This window comes from Cygnus atratus, chromosome 20 (assembly GCF_013377495.2).
Source record: "Cygnus atratus isolate AKBS03 ecotype Queensland, Australia chromosome 20, CAtr_DNAZoo_HiC_assembly, whole genome shotgun sequence".
NCBI lineage: Eukaryota > Metazoa > Chordata > Aves > Anseriformes > Anatidae > Cygnus > Cygnus atratus.
Genome location: NC_066381.1, coordinates 8,836,065 through 8,851,473, shown reverse-complemented (window position 1 = coordinate 8,851,473; position 15,409 = coordinate 8,836,065). Strand labels below are relative to the sequence as shown.

The 15,409-nt window shown below is 42.5% G+C and overlaps 1 protein-coding gene and 1 long non-coding RNA gene across 10 annotated transcripts in view; both read right to left on the bottom strand.

Moving 5' to 3' along the window:
- MED13 (mediator complex subunit 13) overlaps positions 1-5,777 on the bottom strand; it is a 58,512-nt gene extending 52,735 nt beyond the window's left edge. Inside the window, exons 1-2 of the mRNA XM_035561079.2 lie at positions 4,300-5,777; positions 2,171-2,405 (exon numbers count right to left, since the gene is read on the bottom strand). Of these exons, the coding sequence (XP_035416972.1) occupies positions 2,171-2,405; positions 4,300-4,365 (301 nt within the window). The 5' untranslated portion in view covers positions 4,366-5,777. The remainder of the gene's footprint in view (positions 1-2,170; positions 2,406-4,299) is intronic.
- A 1,984-nt stretch (positions 5,778-7,761) lies between these two features.
- Positions 7,762-15,409, bottom strand: part of LOC118255010 (uncharacterized) — a 28,442-nt gene continuing 20,794 nt past the window's right edge. For 5 of the 9 annotated variants that reach the window (XR_007709054.1, XR_007709055.1, XR_007709050.1 and 2 more), the window contains 3 exons: positions 13,696-13,838; positions 12,017-12,117; positions 8,030-8,938 (listed from right to left, as the gene is read on the bottom strand). This is a non-coding gene — a long non-coding RNA (uncharacterized LOC118255010). The other 4 variants (XR_007709053.1, XR_004780852.2, XR_007709051.1 and 1 more) reach the window with 4 other exon arrangements.

Here is a 15,409-nt window from a genome sequence, read left to right as displayed (position 1 = left end):
AAATTGTCCACCAATGAAAAAAATCCATTAGGTCTATGACAAAGGTCAGATAACATTGTTTGGGTTCAGCCATAATTCTTTCTTATATGAGGTTCACATTAAGATTTTGTGTAACAGGGAAGAGAGAAAATGCAGGTGCAGGCACTCCTCAGCCACCTCCTCCACAACGCAGGCGATTAATATCTTTATCAAATTCCGGTCATATAAGAACCAAGCAGACTAACACGCTCTAAGAGATTATAGTGTCCCCTTTTAATTAAGGGGAGAAAAAACCTGCCTGCTAAAACCATGACGTCAGGTACATCTACACACAGAGGCAGGTAACAACCTCATCGGCAGTAAGCGTTTCTGTGGAAAAATACTTAACAGCAAGACATGTAGAGCAGCCTCTCTCTGGAAGTGCAGACATCCACAGGTGACCTCACAAAGAAAATACCCCAAACAATTGCAAAGACATGCTTGGGAGACTCTAATCCTCTACTAGCTCTCCCTTATACACGAGGAGAGGTTAAGAGTTGACACGCGCCTAGGATGATATGTGTTTAGCTACCTGTGCGAAAGCGTAAACCTCTAAAATACAAATACACACTGATCTGAAAGTTCAGCTACAAAACACTGCTATTCTCAAGAGGTACCTTCGTACTAAATCACTACTAGATAGATTCGAGAAAGAACGCAAGGAAAGTTGTTCAAACAAGACTTTGATGGCCAGCTAGAGCAGAAAGGCAGTCTCCAAATGGCTTAACTTGTATTTGATCTTAAACACACACACATAAATATGTAACGTACTCGTCTCATTTTAATCCCACCAGCCAACAGCACACAAAATTTACACAGATGCCTTCACACAAGCGTTGGTCTTTGCTTAGGCTAAATGCTATTTTGGGCCTGCCCTAAGTCACATCTCAGCTGTATAAAGGATGTTCCCTGCAGGTCAAGACTGAGGTTATTCATAGGGCAAAAATAAGGAAACCATAAATGCGATAGAATATCAAGCAACCTACAATGTAAGTAACATTTAAGATGCGAAGTTTTATTTCCAGGACAGACAGGAATACCAAAAGGATCCCAGTTTTGAAGTCAACTATTCAAAGAAAATAAACATTATTTTACTACGTCAATTCTTTTCCAGATCATCCTATTTTATACAAAATCCCACACACTATTAAATTGTTTCAAGTCAGCTTCCTCAGTGGCACTTCAAATTTGTATTTGTTCTTCAGCTTATCCACAAACACAGACGGCGTTAACAATTTCTGGTTACCAGGTCACCAAACCTGGGTCTCATTTTACACTTCAGTAACCTGAATACTGTACATTATTTGAAAGGAAATTAGAGTAATGTGACTTTTTTTTTTTCCTAGAATCAGTGTAGCCTCACCAACAGACTCACACAGATCGTTTGAAAGCTTAATTTCATAACATTGCAAGTAAACATTTTCAAAATAAAGTGCCAAGTTTAAAACACAACAATATTGAGAAAATACAAATACTGTCAGTCTTTCAAAAGTGGCAAGTCTAACTTTGAAAGCAAGGACAGGTTCACAGCACTGGAAAAGGGAGAGAGAAATCATACAAGTACAAAAACCAAGAAGCTAGTTTCAGATGCCTCCTTTTGAGGACTTCTCACCAACAACTTGACTTCCAACCTAAACAACTCCACATGGTTCAGGAGTTGCCCAGTTCTCTACTTTTTTATTACACAGTAAAAGGGGGTTTAGTATTTGAAAGTTCCAATTGCCCAACAAAGGAGCTCTGATCAAAATACATCTAAGGTGTCATTTTTGAATCACAGGCACAGCTTTGGGCGCAAGAAGCCCAAAGAAGGAGCTGCCCAAATTCAAAGGCTTACTTGCTTGGTTGTGTTTATTTATTCCCAAAAGAAAAAAAGCAGAGAGCAAAAACTTGTTTCTTGATTATCTAGCAGTCCAAGACCACCTAAGCACAGACAGCAGTTGTTTGATCAGCGTACTGCTGTAATAATTCGGCTCTTCTGAGAGTTCTTCCCACTATCACCATAAAAAATCAAAGTTGTAGATTGTAGGAATACATTTATCTTATCTCTAGACAACAGTTTATCTTGTACAGATTTTTGTAACGGCTGGCAGGAGAACGTCCCGAGTAACTGCATCCTTTCACCGACTAAAAGAAGTTATTAATTTCTTCCTACCTGAGAGATCATGATGAATTAGGTCAGCAAAGTTGGGGTCATCACCCCACCAAAATATCCATAGCTCCCTGCGTCCAGGTCTCTGGTCTCGACGCCAAACACTGAGTACATCCGCCTTCAGACAGCGACTGAAGCTGCTCAAAATAGGGTCCTCTTCCGTGACCGGGAAGAGAATTGGGGCAGACGTTGGACCCTGCCATACGTATCGCTTCCATTTAATCCCAGTTAGATCAGCCTGCGGGAAAGAAGAGAACAACTGTCAGACACTGGGGTACATTCCCAACAGAAATACACAGCTGTAACTAGAAGATGGCATAGGAGGAGGCAAACGCAAGGAAGGAAGAAAGGATTAGCCCAACAAAACTTAACAGTAATCATACTTGTAAGTTTTCTGTACCTTAGAAGATAAACTGGAAATAATTGGGCACCTTGTTTTAAAATCTCTTTTAATAACTGCAGTAAAGCAAGAGCTGTTCATTTTCACTTCATCTTTAATATTACAGACAGAAAAGTCAGATTTGATTTAAAACAAAAGTGAAAAATGAGTGACAATGTAATTATTTGCAGACTACAACTGCCCAATCTTTTAAGCACTTGCCTTAGCAAATAGCTTCTCATTTCATGCTTACTTATCCATACACAGCTTTTTACAACCCAAGATATGTAAGAATATATAGGGAATACAGCAAATCTAACTCAGGCGTACATCTTTCCAGTCGCCTACTGCTTCAGAAAATTTCACAAGTTTCTCCATTGTAAAACGCTCTATCCTGCACAGGAAGCTTCTCAAGTGCACTTATTTTACTCTGAGCTACCACACTTTTCATTTCTCACACCACATTTTAAGAATTTAAATCCTGTTTCTCTCATTAAATTACACATCATTGGTTATGATCCACTAAATCCCCTTCTGGGCAAAGATTCATTTGACTTTATAAAGTGAAAGAGCTACCACTGTACCCAGTGGGAAAGAGACAATTCCTGGATTATCTACAAGCCAATACTGCACTGAGTTTTAATACGAAGTTTTTTCCACTTGAGCGCAGGCACCTTAAGGTGCTTTGGGGAGGCATTGTCCCTTGGGTCTGTCTGAGAAGGGAGACCGAGCCCCGCTGGCATTTGCTAAGAAGTCACCAATTTTTTCCTCCTAATAAGCACACCTAAGATTACTGCAACATTTAAACCTAACATGGCAGCCTTCCTACCTTCAGGAGAAATGTAGAGCAAAGGCAGGGAGCCTGCAACAGTTGATACTCTAGAAAGACTTGAAGGTTTAAAAACGCACCAGTAACATGGAGCTGCAGGCCTGATGCAGTCTGCAGACATGTTCAGGCTGTCCAGATTCCCCTCCCTCCAAAAATACCAGTACAACAGCTTGGCACAGCTTTTTACTTATGACGAGAATAACAAATACCAGGCAGTCACCTAATATTAGTTAATTTGCATTGAGAAAAAATAAAAATACTGATGAAGCACGGCCACCAGAAATTGCATCGCGGTGCGGTTAAATCAAATTTAGTTTGGGAGCTACCAAAAAAAAAAAAATCTTTAAAAATCATCCATCCGAAGGCTTTCGCACTTGAGTTAAGGCTACAAAATGGTGCACAACAAAACCCAAGCCACCAGTGCCTCCCGGAGCGTACCACCGCCAGCAGAGCTCCGGGCTGGAAGCAGGCAGCAAACGAGGGGGCCCTCGGAGGCGAGGGGCTGGCAGCGGCCCGGGGGGGGGGGGGGGGGGGGCGGGAGCGGGGAGAAAGTTGGCCGAGAAAGCGAGAAGGAGCGGCGAGATCTCCTGCCCCAGCTGGGCGGCGGGGCCGGGAAGGTTAAAGAGAAAGCAGGAAAAAAAAAAAAAGTTGCGGGCGAGGACGGGGAAGGCGAAGGCGAGCGGCGGGGAGCGCCGAGGCAGGAAGAAAGAGGAGGGAGGGGCGACGGGAGACAGACAGCGGCGGCGGGGGGGGACCGGAGGGGCATGGGAGAGTTGGCTGCTTCCAGGCAGGGCCTACTCCGAGGACTCATCCAGCAGAAGCTCTGCTAAAAATGGCTGCTTGGCTTTGCACTGCCCCTGCCCCCCCTTCCCCCGGCCGCCTCCCGCTCCCACTCGCGGCCGTGGCGCGGCGGCGGGCACTCACCAGGCAGAAGAGGTTGGAATGGCAATCCTCCAGGCTGGCCCCGTTCGGCACGAAGCAGGAACTCATCCTCACAGCCACAACCCACACGCCATTATCCCACAGCCTCCGACAAGAAAGAAAGAGACAGACAGAGAGAGAGAGAGAGAGAGAGAGACAGACACTGCGAGGGAACGGGGGGAGGGGGGCGAGGCACACGCACAAATAATAATGCAATTAAATAAGGGATTTACATACGTACACACACACGCACACGAAATAGGGGCTGGGTAAATAGCCCGGGAGGAGAGCGGTGTAAGAGAGAGTTTTTTTTTAAGAAAAAAAAAATAACGATTTTTTAAAAAGAGAGAGCAAGCGAGAGAAACTCGGAACGTTTTCTCTTCTTCTGGATATCAAATGGGGGGGGGGGGGGGAAGGGGAGACCAGAAAGAGGGAGGTGGTAAGTAATCCAACGACAGGAGATTAAGATCAAAATCCTCCCTGTTCCTCTTGTCTTCTCATTCGCATAAGGAGGGGAGGGAGAGGAGGTAAGGTGAAGGGGTAACTGATCCAACAGGAGAATAAAAACGGGGTAATTAATCCAGGGGGCTGGGGTAAAAATCAGTTGACATCCCTCCTTCCTCTTATCTCAGATGCCGAGCAAGAGAAGTAGGAAAATAAATAATCCGATAGGGGCAATTAATCCAGAAACCTCCCTCCTCTTCCTCCTGTTTCTTTAGTGATCAGATGAGAAAGGGGCAAACAGCGGAATGACTGGGAAGGGTTGGTTGTGGGAGAGAGAAAAATCCAGGCTCGTCTCTTCGGAGTCCGAGGGCAACAGGGTGGGGGGGATCGGATTCTTCTCCCCCGCTCCAAAAAAATATTCCAATAAATTAAAATCTTAAATCATAAAAACAAACTTCGGGGGCCTGAAGCAAGGCAAGTCTGAAGAATTCGTAAAGGCTGGACAAGTAAAAAATGCCTGGGGTGTACCCCAAAAACCATCTGCGGGGGCAGGGGAGGGAAGGTATTCCTTGAGAGAAAAAGGCCGCAAAAGTCTCCTCAGCAGCCCAGCGGGGGGATTAAATTCCCCCGTGGAAACACCCCCCTCCCCGAAAAGAAAAGACTCTTCGTCGAGAGGGTAAAACCAAAATATCCTCCGGTGGGTAAAAATCCTTCCGTGGGGAAAGGAGGGAGGGGGGCGAGGGCTGGAAGGAGGAAATTGTGGGCGCCCCTCGCAGTCTCTTCGGGGACGGCTGGAGGAGGCTCCCGGAGGCCGATCCCCAGGCTGCTCGGGGGAGGAGGCAGGGGCAGATCGCGGGGTGTCTTCGGGGAGGCTGCGCCCCCCCAGCTGTCCTCCGGGGCCGGGGGGAGCCCCACAAAGTCCACGGGGCCGGGCGGGTCTCTTCAGGGGGGCCCGGCCCCCGCCAAGTTACCGCCGAAGCCCCTCAAGTCCCCCCCCTCGGGCTGAGGGAAGAGGAAGGGGGGGGTGTGCTCGGCGGGGAGAGACGCCTTAAAAAGGGGCTGCCCCCTTAAAAAAATAATAATAATAAAGGCGAAAAAAAAAAAAGAAAAAAAAGGAAAAATATAAAAACGATAGTCTTCAAACGGAGCGGTGTCTTCTGCGGGGGGGTAGGGGGGGGAGCGAGCACTGAGGGCCCCCGGCGGGGCAGGGCCGGGCCGGGTTCCCCGCTCTCCTCAGGCGTCGGGGGGGGGGGGTGCGGTGGACGGCGGGCCCCCTCCTTGGCAGGGCGGGGGGGAGGCGGCGGCCGGGCCCCGGGGTCTCGTCAGGCGGAAGGGCGGCGGGGGAAGGGGGGGGCAGCCCCACAAAGCCCGGCCCCGCCGCGGCTGCTGCTGGCGGAGTCGGTGCCGCGAAGCCCCCGCCGGCTGCTCTCGTCCTCCTCCTCCTCGCTTCCCCCTCAGCGGTGCCTCTGTCGGCGGCTGCCCGGCCGCGGCATGGTGCTGGGCCAGCTCCCCCCCTCAGCGCGTCTCCCCCATGTCGCGGCGGGGCGGGGCGGGGGGCGCGGCGCGGCGCTGCTCCTGCCGGTTAATTCCGAGCCCCTTTCGCTTTAATGGCGGCCGCGGGGACGAGAGTCGGCGCCCCCCCCCCTCCGCCGCGCTCTCATTGGCAGCCGCGCCGTCACGTGGGCCCGCCCGGCCATGGCCGCCGTCGCTGCCGGGGGAAGGGAGGGGGCAGTGGCGCGGCGCGGCCGCCAGGCGCCTCCTCGGCGCTGCGGGGCCCGGCGCCTTCCCCGCTGGGAGGCCGCCATCTAGCGGCCGTGGCGCAGCGGGCTGGGCCGCGCGCTTGGGCGCAGAGGCGGCAGAGCGGGTCGAGGGTTCGAGTCCCGCCTCCTCCCCTCAGCCAGGCCTGAGGTGGCTGGGCCCGAGGCCCGGCCCGGAGCTGAAGGGGCGCCCGGTGTCCCCGCTCCGCACCCCCGGGGTCCTACAGGGGGTGTTCTGCTGGCATCCATCGCGTCTGGGCAGCCTGAGCCAAAGGCCGGGCATGGACATGGGCTCTCACCTCCCGGACAACCTCGTCTTGGCTCCTCTGCCACAAATTTCTACCCCTTGGCAGAGTTTTCCTTAAGTCTGTGCTTAATACTATCCTTCCTCTTTGCGCTGCAAAATAAATTCCGTATGAAGGATCTTAGAGCCATTCTAAAACACAGGAAAGAATTTAGAAAGCTTGCAGTAATATTTCGTGTAAGCATTAATGCTTTCAATAACCCCACAGACATCATACCTTCTGGAGCAGAACTGTACTCCAGAAGTCAGGTTTTTCATGCAGCTACACTTTATGCAGTTTATGAGGACAAAGTAGGTGGTTCCCCTGTTACTATATGCACAGATTCGAGATTATTCAGAATTTAGATGCTACAGTGTCAGTGAAAGCTATTTTTAAGAAACGCTTGGAAAGTATATTGCACTTGCTAATCCTCTCGTATTACATATTAATTTTTCATGCAATGGTTTGCACGTAGAATGTAAAATTTTAAGTTACTACATGCAGATTTTTTTGACTGCAAACTTAGAGTGAAAATACAAACCAGTGCAAAGTGCTTAAAGTAAAGACTTAAATGTCTAAGCTAATATGACATTCACATTAAAATATATGTTCCTGCAACAGCAGCACATTGCATCACAACTATGCAACAAGATGATGTTTCAAAGGCCCTGCAAATTATTTCAGGACTCATGAACAAGATGAGTGGCAACCTTCTGCCTTGATAGAGTGGGAGGAAAGAAGGGCACTCTATAAATAAATTTGTATGGTAAGTTAAAAAAAAAAAAAAAGTGAGACTAGATATTTTCACAGGGAAAAACTTTGAAGATTTACTCACACTAAGACTATTTTTGTATGTCAGTGTAGGCAAGCAAGATTCTTCTTTTTATCTAAATAGAACCAGAGTATTTTTATCACAGGAGATTCATTCCCTCACTGCTCATCGAACCACAGCAGCTGGGGCCAGAGCCGGGATGCGGGGGGAGGGCGAGTGGAACCAAGCCCCTTTCCAAGTGGAACAGATGGTTTTCTCTGTGGTGAGGACCACGGTGTGAGAGGGATTTGCTCTGCGGTGGCGCTCAGAACCCACTCCTCTGCACCACCGTGGGCACCGAGAGGCACACGAAGGCCCTCTGAAGTTTCGGTGTGACGCTTTGGTCATTAGAGCGATTATCTCACTGTGCAGAGAGAGTTGCTGGCAATGTTAAGTCACACCTCCCTAAGGAGAAATCCAACACTTTGAAGAAAATAAAAGAAAGCAACATTCGGCATTAGTACACAAGAACCAGTACGGTTTTCTCTCTAAGAGGAAAAGGCATCTTTTGGTAAAACTGGGGTTTGGCAGAGGGAACGGAAATCCAGTCAAATGACACTGTGGGCTAGATGCATAACAAATGTACTCTTGCATCTTCCCCTTGATTTCAGGATGACACCAAATTTTCATTAGCTGAGAATCCACTTCTTTTGCCTGAAACAGTACACTTCAGTGTCTGGAGGAGAAGATTAATCTAGTGTGTAACACACGTTTTGGCACCGATTCACTTCACAGTTTTGAGGAACCCAGCTTCTAGGTCTCAGTTTACCTATTTGTAAAGTGCATTTTGAGATCCGGTTCATTAGTACTTACATATTAATCACAATAAATACCTATGCAGGACCCCAGCACAGTCAAGCACAGAACATAATTTCTCCAGTAAACATAAATACAGGATGATGAATGAGGAAAACACTGATGAAAGAGGAAACAAAACTAACAAATCAACTACAGATTTGTTTTAAGAGTCATTCCCTTCCTGTGTCATATCTGAGTTACAGAACCTTCAAGTCACCAGCTTTCCTAATTACATGCACGGCACTAAATAACATTAAGACACAGCAGATAACAGTCATATGCATTTATGGAAAATTTTGGACTTGAGACATAGCTTGCCCTTTGCCTACAGTACATGCTATTTGAGAAATAAAGCCTCCTTAAAAAAAGAGGGAGGAGGCAAATTAAAAAAAAAAAGGAAAAAATGTTATTGAAAATACGCTTTCTGTTTTTCAGATAGGTTCTTACATAGTTCTCATCTCTGCAACTTCCAGAAGTGCATTAAGCTGCATAATTAGCATCTGTCACATGTAGCTTTTTCCTTCCCTCTTCTTCTCCCTAGAGGCGAACTGCATGAAGAAAATTCAATATAAATTTTAGTATATATATTGTGCGGTGCATTCATATAACGAATGATACAGTCAAGCGAGTTTGTGCTCATCCTTAGGTTAATCTTTCTGTAATATAAACTTTGCCATTAAAAAAAAAGCTACTGTTCCAATTTAAAAATTAACTAGTGTTTTGGAAAGAGTGATAGTGGGGGCGGGGGTGAGATGATCAGTATTGCATCAGATTTAAACCAATGGAATTGTTGGGAACTGGGCAGTTAACACTGTAGTCACTCAACCTGGTATTAAATCCTTACACTCTCATACAGTCACACTGAAATATATATCCCAAAGTAGCAAGGGATGGATAGTTTTTCCCTTTAGTCATACGTATTTATTTTGACAAGAATGCTATTTTGAAAAACACCAAAACAAAAAGCAGGATTTTATATACAGTTTGCATTTCTAATCTCTTCTTGTTTGTATTGCTTTTTCATTCACGCTGAGACTCCCCTGTTGAATATGAAAAGTCAATGGTCTACAGCATCTCCTAGTGCATCTCTCTGTGGACAAACTTAAAAAGAAAATGCTACCTTTTAGAAGTAAAGACTAAAAAGAAAGAAATGCAGCTTAAGGACAATAGCAACATGAAAAACAATGACATTATTTAGCCTCTGATTTCCATTCAGACTCTCTCCTAGTTTTTCACAGTATTTATTTTCTACTTAATTAGTTCAAAGAAAATTGAGATTATAGGATTGAATATATTGCCAACAACCTGAGGTATGAAGTGCAGACTGAATGCTTAAACTTCAGCTACTGAGGTGGTAATTACTGTAATTGGTCCATGTGAAGCAAATACATCAAGTAGTATAGAGTTCAAACTCATGCCAGCCAGTCTCCAGTTGGCACAGGGAGTTCTATCAGGAGGATACAGCGGTCTCAGCAGGACTTATTATTGGCAACTGTTCAACAGTTCTCTTCTCCAAATGGTTTCAAGGGGACTTGGGTGGGAAGAAAGACAATTTTTAACAAATTAAACTACCTAAAAATGGCTGGATGCCCAGAGCCACCTAGTCTGCATTAGTCACTACTACCAAACAATTTTAAAAAGAAGATTAAAAATATCATTGCTGTAAAGAAATGTCTATCAGCCTTTAACAATATGACGAGATCCCTGCAAAGTTACCCAAACATGATGCTACAAGTACGTATATAACTGTGTCTAGAGAAAAAGGTACAGCAGAATCTTTACACAATGTATGTTTCTCGGAAAACAACTAGCTCAAGTTACTGGAATCCAAGTATTCCTATAACAGCATGCCATATAGTTTCAAGAAATTAGAAGACCGGTTACTTTTTAATTAAAAATGACAATAGCGAAACTCCCGCAGGAGGTAAGATTAGGGGGACTGTTTATTTCTCATTAGTCACATACTCACAAATCTTATAACATTTGTAAGTTGTCCATAATTGTAGTGTAAAACATAATTTAGATTTGCACTGAGAGTTTTCACAGGAGACTCCGCTCCGTGCTATATTGATGTTCGGCTGCTTTGTTCAGATATTGCAAAAATGCTTTTTTCAAATGATGAATATGTCATTTTTAGCAGAGGCCTCTAAGAGAAGATTTGAGTTTAACGCATGGCAATAAAAAAAGAGGAATACGAGAATTCTTACTCTCTTTAGTGTCAGCTTTGGTTAAGATGTATGAATGCACATGAATAGTCTTGTCAGAATCTCTGAGGCTACCGACATTCAAGATCTAACGTATTATTACTTCTGACCAGAACATTAGCCGCTGTGCAGTAAGGAGAATGGAAAGAGAAAAAGATAGGCCCACTCCCTAATCAGACGGAAATTTTTATGGATTTCTCTGCTTGGAAATCTCTGAACAGAACTTCGCTGCCGTGAAAATACTACACTTATTGTCTCCAATCTGAGATGAATGAGTATACATACTCTTTAAATCTGCACCAGGAAAAAACAAAACAAATCATCACTGCATGTCTGATCTTGCATCTTTTACTCACAGAAAGGATTCTAGTTAATTCATTTAAACCAAATATTGTACAACCAAATATTACATCCTTGTAAGGGATGTCTGCTTATCAAAAGAAAGGTCCTAGCACTTCCAGCTTCTAAATCTATTATTTACCAAAAGACACTGAAAGTTTCTTTGACTTATTAATTTCTGATAAAAATAACTACTGAATTTAGTTAAATTAAATCATTTAACTCAAATGTTAGTATATATCAAATCTGGATACCACTACAATTGACAGGTTCATTTGCCAGAAGCAAAAATCTTACAATATGCTTATGGCTGAGCTAAGAGAAAATCTATTTCAGACTTTTTTGTTGTTGTTATTGATAATTTGTTGCCAAAGAAATTGAAATCATTCAAAAGCACTGAAATTAGTTTAATCAGTATGTTTGTCTTTTGAATTTGGAGATACATAATGACTACCTTTCATTCACAGTGCAACAAAAGAGAATATCCTGTACTTTGCAACTGAAACTACCTTTAGTCCATATTCACAAGTTATACCATGTCAGATAAAGAAACTGATTTGTTTGGTGCAAAAAATAAAAGCAGACCTTTACATATTTGAAATGCAACAGATGGTCTTCCAAGAAGAGCATAATGACTGGCAGACAGTACACTTCGTTAGAGTGGCTTGAAATGTCTTCAGCAATTACACAGAGAGTGCTTTGCGGGGGGAACCCCTGTCAGCTCTGTGATTCTTCTCCTGTAAATAACGGTGATTTCCCCGTTTAGATGCTAAAAAATTGTATCCGCTAAAACAAGACAAGCTAGCCAAAGAACTGGAAAAGGAAGCACCTTTGGCCCTCATAAAACTATTCAAAATGAGGCATGTAACTGCAGAACTATTCATCTATAGCCAAGTATTCCATGGAAATGTAATTTAGGAAAAAGAAGATTTAAAATAGGGTCCTTCAGACTTTTAGAGCTGGGAGGTATACAGATACAACAAGTAGAATTTCTAGGAAAAAAAAAAAGAACTACTGAATGATAATCTCCTTCTTTTGAGAAATTAAATGACTCTACTGGTGATGTTCAAGAGTACTCCTCACCATGAAACACTGTGGCTACAGTTCTTCAGGAAAGTTCTTCTTACTTTCAGGAAAGTAAGCTTTTTGGGGGCTGTGAGCGTCTTTCCGTTTTCATAGACAACCTAATTTACAAGCCACATAAGAATATAACAATGTATAAGTATATAATAATATAATTAGAGTTATAATAAAGAGTAATATAATGCTGATTTTTCATATTACATATGTAGGTCAGAAAATTTAACTTCTCTTCCTCTCCCTCCCCTCTAATCCTAGAATTAGTATTTTTTTGTTACAAAATCTTCTCCACCAAATTCACCCTGAGTAAAATTTTATGTGGCAACATAAACACAACCAAAATGTGTCCTTCAACAATGTAACTTAAATGTTGATGGAATCATAACTGCATTACTCCCTCTCCAATTAGCAGCAGCTTTCTTTATGTTTGCTTATGAAGCGTAAACTGTTCACTTGTCACTACAAAGACCTTCTGTAGAGGACTTAAAAAAACAGCCACAGCAATTAAAGTGACAACAACAGAGGTGGACTGGTCACATTATGACAGAAAATATCCAGCTGTTTCTTTACAGCAAAAAGATACACCAACTATCTGGAATATTACAACAAAATTCTGTCACTCTGCGTGATGCCGATGGATATTCTGGCAAAAACAGAGATTTCCAAGAAAGGAATATGCTAACACAGAATTAAATCAAACCTCACAGACCAGTTCTTTCTCCACCTAATCAGAATTATCACTCATCCTCCTTAAACCATGCAAATTTCCCTTTTTGCTATAACTGTACATACTCTACCCTGTCAGAAATTCTCTGAAACCTAAGCAAAATTGGCTTGGTTTTTGTCACCCAAAATAAGTAAGGCAAAAAGTAAGCTGATAGTGTGTGGACAAGTAAATTAGATTTTTAAATTATTTACTTTAGTTGTGTTGAAAAACATTCTAAGAGTTAATTAAGACCACAAGTCTCATTACACCCAGGCTATTACTTATAAAACACTAGCCTCTGTTACAATCACATCTGTCTATGCTGCTGGTTCCTGCCTGTTCTGCTTCACAACAACAACAACGTGTGGAGTTATTTGTAACACATGTAAAGTCTTTTTTTTTTTTTTAGATTATTTTAAACATATTTAAATGATAAAAAAATGAAAAGTAAATGTTTCAGGTTAGCTTCTCATAATTAAGGTTATAGGGAAGTGATCACATCTGAAGTGATAAATAGGTTCAATTTCTAATACAGCAAGAAAGACAGTGAGAAAATAACTGACATACAGAACCTGTCATTCGGGGTGGGGGGAAACCTGTCTGTAGAATCCGCCTACAGTTCTCAGAGAAAAACTGATGAGAAAATTATCAGGAAGATTTTCATTGCTATTTCTTTTCTGGACATTTTTGCCTCTCATAACAGCACAGATATGGCAAGTGATATGTATCTGAATTCATCCATGCATTATATTTTGCGCATCAAATTAAATTGATTACCCCTGACTTTTTAAGCAAATATAAGAATGCAGAAAACATGACAGCTGTTTATATATAGAATATATGTGCATTTCACTCCTTCCTTTACATTTAGGAAGAGCAGCAGATAATGAGCTCAATCATTATATTGAGAATAAATTTCACTTGTGAGTTCAGAAGTATCTCAGGCTCCTTATCTGTTATGTGAACCAGAACTTACAGGTAGCTCATAACATTTGTCTTCTTACTTGTGTTTGTCTCCAGAGTAATAGCTGTAAGTGGGCAAAAGCTTTAATGTCTTCTTTATATCTTCAGCCATAATATGTTTCATAAACTGAGAGCTTGCAGAGTTAAAAAAAATTCCTGCAAAATATAGAGGAAAAGAAGAAGGAGAAAAAATGATCAAGAAAAACAAAAAACTGCCTTTTCCCTTCCCTCAATTCCCAGAATTCATCTTCAGATTTCCCACCTATAAATTAGGCAAAATAATTTTAGACTTTATTATTACTCTTCTGTATGTTTCATCTGATAGAACTGCTTGACAACAAGCATCTCTCTCTCAGGGAGTATTGTGTAGTGAATTTACTCACATCAGGAAGTATGTTAGAAAGGCGTCTAATTTTCAAGTTTTCAAATTTTCAAATTAGACACCAGTGGCATACACTTTGGTGTGATAGCATCAGCAAGACACAACCTTTAGCCATTCTGCGCTTTTGCAGCCACAGGGACTACCTTTTCACATCAATAGCCACAAGAAACATAAGACTGCCAAAAGTTTTGAAATTAGGAGGGTTTGACTAACCACTAATAAATCCCAAGAAATAATAATAATAACAATAATAATAATAATAATAATAATAATAATAGTAAAGCATGTTCAAGAAATATCAAGTCTAAAGCTTTACAATAACAAGCCAGAAAAGTAATAACTGTAGTTAAGTTATTTTCTTTGGTAGCTAATTCACTCTTATTTGTCTCAGAAAGGGCAACTACCCATCACCAGGTCAGAAGGGAAAGTGCTGTAACAATTGCTTAATAAGATAGATGCCCATTGTTCCTCTGAAGCCCTAAGCTTTCATACACTCAGGAAGCTAAAGCCTTGAGTCACTCTTGTTAGATACCCAAAACCAACTAGGTTTAGAAAGCATTAAGTACTAGAAATACTATCTGCTTTCAAACACAATGGACCTTTCTGCTTGCAGCAGTCTTGCAGGACTCTAAAATGAAATATAAGAGTCCAAACGTTGAAGACTTGAAAGCTTGGTCCCAGAATGACTGCAAAATGCAAGTAAAACGTTAAGTTGCAACTGCAGTGTAGACATGGGGTTGGAGTACTAGCTGGAGGTTGAATCATATCACCACTATTTAATGCCATTTTATAAATTGAATTATAAATTAGAATTCTATGATCCAACCAATACAAAACTGGGTTCTACTTTGTCATGTATCAAAAACTCTACCATGCTTAGTTAAAAAAAAAAAAAGTCTTTAAATGACTAACCTCCTGGAAGATTCATTGCTGTTTGTAAAGTACTAGGTACAGTCTGAATATTATCATATTTCACAAAAGCGTAACTCTGCAATGTAGTTCCAATAAGGTTGCAGACCCTGTAGAACTTGCATAGCATAAAACTAGGGAGAAGGCAAAACACTTCTCATGCGATAAAGACTTAAAAGATTCAGTGAAGAAATTGATGGAAAGTGCCCTTCCCGTAAATGCAGATAACTGCAGAATAGCAGTAACTGCAATGAAACAACCAGAAGGCTGTAAAAATTACAAGACAATACGGCGGCCGTAGAGCAGGACATTCCACTTTACATACGGCTCCTGAAAAAACAAACTTCTGGATTACAGTATCTGGAAGGACAACAGAGAATGAAAACCTGCTTCTGTCAGGTAGAGCAAGAGCCTATGTCAACAAGAATGCTGTGTC